General features: G+C 52.1%; 1 protein-coding gene across 1 annotated transcript in view; it reads right to left on the bottom strand.

Moving 5' to 3' along the window:
* Positions 1-6,538, bottom strand: part of CNNM4 (cyclin and CBS domain divalent metal cation transport mediator 4) — a 45,950-nt gene that overhangs the window by 4,010 nt on the left and 35,402 nt on the right. Inside the window, exons 2-5 of the mRNA XM_012811067.1 lie at positions 6,102-6,245; positions 5,596-5,730; positions 3,662-3,831; positions 3,338-3,434 (exon numbers count right to left, since the gene is read on the bottom strand). Of these exons, the coding sequence (XP_012666521.1) occupies positions 3,338-3,434; positions 3,662-3,831; positions 5,596-5,730; positions 6,102-6,245 (546 nt within the window). The remainder of the gene's footprint in view (positions 1-3,337; positions 3,435-3,661; positions 3,832-5,595; positions 5,731-6,101; positions 6,246-6,538) is intronic.

Genomic DNA, 6,538 nt, shown 5'->3' with positions numbered 1-6,538 from the left:
GGCTGGCACCCTGCTCGCTGAGCAATGGGCGCTGAGCCAATCATGGTATTATTTATAATAAAGACCCCCTTGAATATGGATAAAGTGGAGAAGTAAGAAATGAAGGTACACCTACTCTATGGGACACAACAGGGCTCTGACTAGGAAGTTTTAGGCAAAGCATCTCTGTTCCCGTAATAAATAAAAGTATCAGGATTTCAACTATGAGGCATAAACTGGCCACCCATAAGACAGGAACAAGTGCAGAACAGGGGAGGAAGGCTGAGGTCACATGGGGGTGGGGCTGGAAAAGGACAGGGAGTGATTTCTTCTGAGTTACCTTTTCATCTATTGATTCATTTGTAAACAGAGGGTCAAAACAGCAAAGTGTGCTTTGGAACAGTTAAGAAGGAATAAGTCCAACTATACAAATATAAAATGGGAAACAACTGACTGAAGTTTGAGGCTGTTGAGGCTCAAGGACTCCAAGATGCTCACAATTGCTGCTAACCCACCAGCCCAGGTGACAAGCTGATGGCATAACCAGCACCTCCTACCCTTCTGTGCAATCTCAAACCTAGTAGGTCTGGCCCATGCTGTGTCTCAAGCTTCTGGGGCAGGAGCCCCAACGCTAGAAACAGCATGTGGCATGCATCTGGCCTCCTCAGAAAGACTTTCTGATTAGGGCAGATCTCCCTTCTGGTCACATTTTAGTTGTAATCAAGAAAAAACAGAAATGAAAACTGAGCTCTAACTAAACACTTTACATCAATTCTTTCACTTACTCTCCAGCAACTCTATAAAGTGAGTACATGCATCATTCCCATTTCACAGATGAAGAAACTAAGACAGAGACATATCATTTAGCTAGTAACTGTAGAGATGCCACTCAAATGGATGGTCTGAGCCTAGGGCCACACTCCCAAGTACCATGCTGCTGCCTGCCCTGGGCACACAGACAGAAGCAGCTGAATGGGAACCAACACCTGTGAAGTTTTTTAGAGAAAGCTAATGAGATGACAGGTTATCCTGCCAGGAGCCTGGAGCAAGGGAGTGCTGTCCAGTGGGGCTCCATACTCTCCAGGCTGTGAAGGGTAGTGAACTGGCCAGCTCACACTTAGCCAGACAGGAGCAACCCTCTTCTCCCAGCCTATACTGTGTCTGTGTGTGTCTCTATGGGTGTATGTTTGCAGGACTTGGCCAAAGCTGCTCAGTAATTGGGCCCTCAGCCATGCAGAGCCACTCCTCGTCAGGCTGGCCCACATGTGTGACCTGGTGAAAAGCCCCCAGAAGCTGTTGGGAGCGGTTAATGCAGCTGCAATGTGCAGGCTCAGGCGACAGGTGGCAGTGCAAACTTCAGCCTTGCCATGTTACCTGTGAGCCAGGAGAGCAGAGAGTTCCGCTTGCCAGGCGGACACCCGGCCTGGGTTGAAGGCACTGGAGCAAAAGAGGAGAAGGTCAATGATAACATGGAGATGGGGCAGGCCATGGAGCCACAGGGACAGAGGCAGGCCTGATGGGAGCCAGGCAGAGAGTGGGCAGCAGTGGAGAAAGGGACATGGGAGGCACTTAGGGCAGACCACCAAGCCCTGGGCAGCAAAGAGTAGAAGCTGGCCAAGTATGCCCTGTCATCTTACCTCCCTTCTGGCCACTGCAAGTGGGATCTGAGGGCCTACAGTCAAAGGACAGAGCCCAGAACTCTGCTCGGCCTCTGAAGCATACATGCAGAAAGAGAGCCTGGGGAAAGTCTCCCACAGCTGCATGCCCTTCTCAGCAAGATTTGCCCAAGCTGGATGGATGAGAGGCACTCTTGGGAGGGGCAGGGACAGGCGAATCCTCTCCAAGTCCAAGTTTTCTTTTTTTGTTTTTTGAGACAGAGTCTCACTTGTTGCCCTTCTTAGGGTACCATGGCATCGCAGCCCACAGCAACCTCAAACTCTTGGGCTTAAGTGATTCTCTTGTCTTAGCCTCCCAAGTAGCTGGGACTACAGGTACCCGCCACAAGGCCCGGCTATTTTTAGAGATAGGGTCTCACTCTTGCTCAGGCTGGTCTTGATCCTGTAAGCTTAGGCAATCCACTGGCCTTCGCCTCCCAGAGTGCTAGGATTACAGGTATGAGCTACTGTGCCCGGTCAGGCCCTGTGAGTTTTCCAGGCAGGGCCCAACTGCTCTGGAGCCAAGCTCTGGAGCAGCGGTTCTCAACCTGTGGGTCGTAACTCACAAGAACTGTATTAAAGGGCCGGAGCTTTAGGAAGGTTGAGAACCTTGGAGCCTCTGGAGCCTTGTCTGCCCTGCTCTGGGTGCCTGTGATACCCAGTTCATCCTACTGGAGGGACAGAGGACACAGTGTCAATATTTATGGATACTCTGGCCCCCCGGGATCATTTTTGCCAAAGAAAGAACAGTGACAGACACAGCACAGAGTTCCTCTAGGAGCTGTACACACACCCTACCAGAACAACCCATTCCCTAGCACCAAAGTGGACTTTTGCTTTCCACTCACAGCAACCCAGGACCCCTCTTCAAGGTCAGAGGGCTCTCATGGAGTGAGGGGTTGAGCTGGGTGAGACTTGGGCCTTGTACCCCAGCCACAAAGCATCTCTGCCAGGGAAGCCTAAGCCACCCAGAACTGGAGAGAGTACTGGGGCAGCCAGAGAAGTCCTTCCCTAAACCCTCCATAATACTCATAGAACGGTGCTCCATCCCCTCTTTGTCTGCTCTCAAGGTCCTTTGTTCTATCTAAGCAAAGGGCAGTGGCTGAGTACCCTGAAAGTACAAACCCATGTGCAACCCACCCTGGTACACAGGCCCTGGCCTGGTTCCCAACCATGGGCACTTTGGACACCTGGATTCTCCATCCCAGCCCTCACGAGCAGGACCCTGCAGCCCACTCCACCTGCCTCTAACTCTCCATCTGTGTCAGTGAAGGCCCTCAGCACTTGCCCTGCTGCTCCATTCTGCTCTTGCTATGCTTCCCCCACCCCAAGACTATTGACCACTTCCCATGTCCTATCACAGCCAAACATTGTCTACTTTGGGGGGCTCCTAACACACCCCCTCCTCCCCACGGTCCTCCTTCCTCACAGGCTGGTCTCACCCCCTCAGGAAATGTCTTCCACCCCCGCTAGGTTTTTGCTCAAAATCTCCCTCATTTCTTCCCCTCTATCCCCTGGGCTCTGTCCAAAGGGGCAGGCCACTGTGTTCTTCCTAGCTACTTCCTCAGGCCTCACCAGCCTCCCTATGCCCCAAGCCACCTGGCTATTAGACTCCAGGACTACCTTCAAATCTAGGTGTCAAGCGATGCCTCCCTGGCTCCTGGTGGGCCAGAGGGCAGCGCAGACCCAGCCCAGCTACTCACCAGAGGGGACAGAGGTCAGGGCCATGGTCCCGTAGTAGGAGAAGGCGCCCGTCTCAAACTTCATGTTCTCCTTCCCTGCCTCCACCTCCACCTTCCCCTGGAAGCACAGAGTGACAAAGAAAACACAATAGAGGCAGGAAACAAGAGATAAGACAGGAGGGAGAAGTGAGGAAGGAACAGGAAGGTGGAGCAGGAAGAGCACCGAGCCCTGACCTGTGGGTACAGGGGAGGGTGGGCCTTGCAGGCAAGCAGGGCTCGGAGGAGATATGTGGTACAGGAGGGGCAGGGCACAGCCCACCCAGGCCCAGCACCAGTGGTGCCTACCTGCAGGATGAGGATGAAGTAGTCAGCAGGCTTATTTCGGGTGTACAGGTAATGGAGGGCGAGGTACTTGTTGTGCTCATCAAACTTGAGTTCCTGAATGACGTCTGGGTACTTGAGCAGCCGTAGTAGGATTTTCTCTGATATCAGAGAGGGGCTAAACTGGGGAACCTCTGTAAAACAAGAGAGGGGAGATTCACACTGGGTCAGGTTGGGTGGCCCTCCAGCTCAGCCACTGCTATGCCTGCATCCAAACTGCAGCAGACCCTTCTGTGCTCTCTCCCTGCCCAGGCCTGCAGGTTCTGCGCCTCACTGGGAAGGGAGCACACATGACTTCTGTCTGGTCAGAGTCTGTCTGCCTGCTCAGGCTGGAACAGTGGCTCCTGCAGGAACAGTGCACTACCTTGGGCAAATTACTTAACCTGTGTCTCAGTTTCCTCATCTGTAAAACACAGATAAAAACTTCACAGGGTGGGAGGCAGGCACAGTGGCTCACGCCTGTAATCCTAGCACTTTGGGAGGCCAAGCAGGATGATAGATTAAGCCTAGGCTAGGAGTGCAACACCAAGCTAGACAACATAGGGAAACAGTCTCTACAAAATTTTAAAGGCCAGGTGTGGTGGCTCACACCTGTAATCCCAGCACTTGGGAAGCTGAGGCAGGTGGATTGCTTGGGCTCACAGGTTCAAGACCAGACTGAGTTAGAGCGAGACTTGTCTCTAAAAATAGCTGACATTGTAGCTGGTGCCTGCAGTCCCAGCTACTCGGGAAGCTGAGGCAAGAGAATCACTTGAGCCCCAAAGTTTGAGGTTGCTGTGAGCTATGACGTCATGGCACTCTCCTGAGGGTGACAAAGTGAGACTCTGCCTCAAAAAAAAAAAAAAAATTTAAAAATTAGCCAAGCAAGGTGGCTTGAGCCTGGAGGTCCAGCCACTCTGGAGGCTGAGGTGGGAGGATCACTTGAGCCCAGGAATTCAAGGCTTCAGTAACCTAAGATTAGGCCACCTCACTCCAGCTCCGGTGACAGAGCAAGACCCTGTTTTTGTCAAAGGAAAAAAACTTCATAAGGTGGGTAGGAGAGTAAATGGGATACCATGTGCAAAACTCTGAATAAATGCCACTATAATTATTATCATTACCAGGAGGAAAAGTAAAGGAGAAAGAAATATTCCACCATTAACAAGTGAGGGGTGGGGGCTCAGCGCCTGTAGCTGGCAGGTTAGAACCCAGCCTGGGTCCTGCCAAACAACAATGACAACTACAATCAAAAAACAAATAGCCGGACATTGTGGCAGGTGCCTGTAGTCCTAGCTACTGGGAGGCTGAGACAAGGGAATCACTTAAACCCAAGAGTTGGAGGTTGTTGTGAGCTGTGATGCCACGGTGCTCTACCAAGCAACATAGTGAGACTATGTCTCAAAAAAAAAAAAAGTGAGGAGTGGGAAGGGAGGGGAATTGGTGGGGAGGGCATGAAGTAGGTAGGTGTTATCTAATCTGTCACCCAGACTCCCAAGGAAGCTTTGAATCAGGGGTGATGAGAGAAATGTCACTAATCTAGAGGTAAGTTCCTGAAAAAACTAGCACACACAGGCAGAGGAGCAGCCGGAAAGAATAAGAACAGAACTGTACACAGGCTCTTCGGAGTGCGTGAGCAGGCGAGGGGTATGTGCTATACTGCAGGACTACAGCCTGAGGACTGGCCACTTTCCTTCCTACTCCACAAGCCCTGACTAACTGACAAGCCCAGGGACTAAATGATGCTTCTTAGATGCTGGCAGTGGTAGCCCATTCACAGCAGACAACTTGCTGGGAGAGCCCTGGGGATGCAGGAGATGCCTGGCCCCTCATCTCCAGGCAAGGGGGAGGGGAGAACCCACGCCCTCTCCCTCCATGACCGTATTTCCAACAACACAGGAAGGTCTTCCTCACGTTCTTACCTGTGGCCAGGAAGCGATGAGCAGCCAGAAGGAGCTGAGGGGAAATTTTCACTTTGAGTTCACTGTCAGTATCCTTGAAGGCTGAGAAGTCCCGCTTGTTCTTCTGAGCCACCCGTTTCCGGCTTCGGTTGTCAGCTGCCAGAGGAAGAACATGGAGTCCCCTGAGGACTCAAGAAGAGACTGGGACCTGCTCACCCGACTCCTGCTCTCCAGCCCCCTCTGGTCCCACAGAGGAGCAGCAGGCTTTGGCCAGGCAGGGGCCTGCGTTGATGCCAAGGCAGAAGGAAGACGGGGAGATGGGGGGCAGGGGAATGGTGGCCTCCTCTCACTGCTTGCAGCAACATGCTCCTTCTCACCCTGGCCAGAGTAGGGTACCTGGTCACTGGCCCATAAAGTGCTAGGAACCCCTGTGTCCCTCTACCCAAAGGCCTTTCCAACTAGGGACACCAGATTTCAGATCCCAGCAGAAAAGAGATGTTGGGGCCTGTGGAGAGGGCTGAACTCACTGAACCTGTCCGACTCGTCCAGGATCTCAGACTTGATGATCTCCTCGATGACATCCTCCAGGGTGACCAAGCCCAGGACCTCGTAGAAGGGGTCGCCCTCGCCTTCATTGTTCACCTTCTGCACGATGGCCAGGTGGGACTTCCCTGTGGGGACAATGAAATGAGTCAGACGAGAACACAGGGCCAGGGATAAGACTCCCTCCACCAAATGAGAACACATCTAAGGTCATGAGTCACTGGGTGAGGTCATGGTGGTTTTTCCCTTTTCCATATTTTCTGGTTTCTACTGCAAACAGATATTGCTTTTATGAGAAGGAAAACCAAAAGTATTTTTAAAGGCATTTCATTAAGGACATAAATAGGATGAAAACGGCAAGGCCTTGCCTTGTGCTGTTTTATCAGGGGCTCCTCAGACTCTGGGGATTCATTAAGGACAT

Source organism: Otolemur garnettii, unplaced genomic scaffold, assembly GCF_000181295.1.
Source record: "Otolemur garnettii isolate 467f Iridium unplaced genomic scaffold, OtoGar3 scaffold00148, whole genome shotgun sequence".
NCBI classification, from domain to species: Eukaryota; Metazoa; Chordata; class Mammalia; order Primates; family Galagidae; genus Otolemur; species Otolemur garnettii.
Note: the sequence above shows the minus strand (reverse complement) of the source record. Positions and strands in the feature narration are given on the sequence as shown.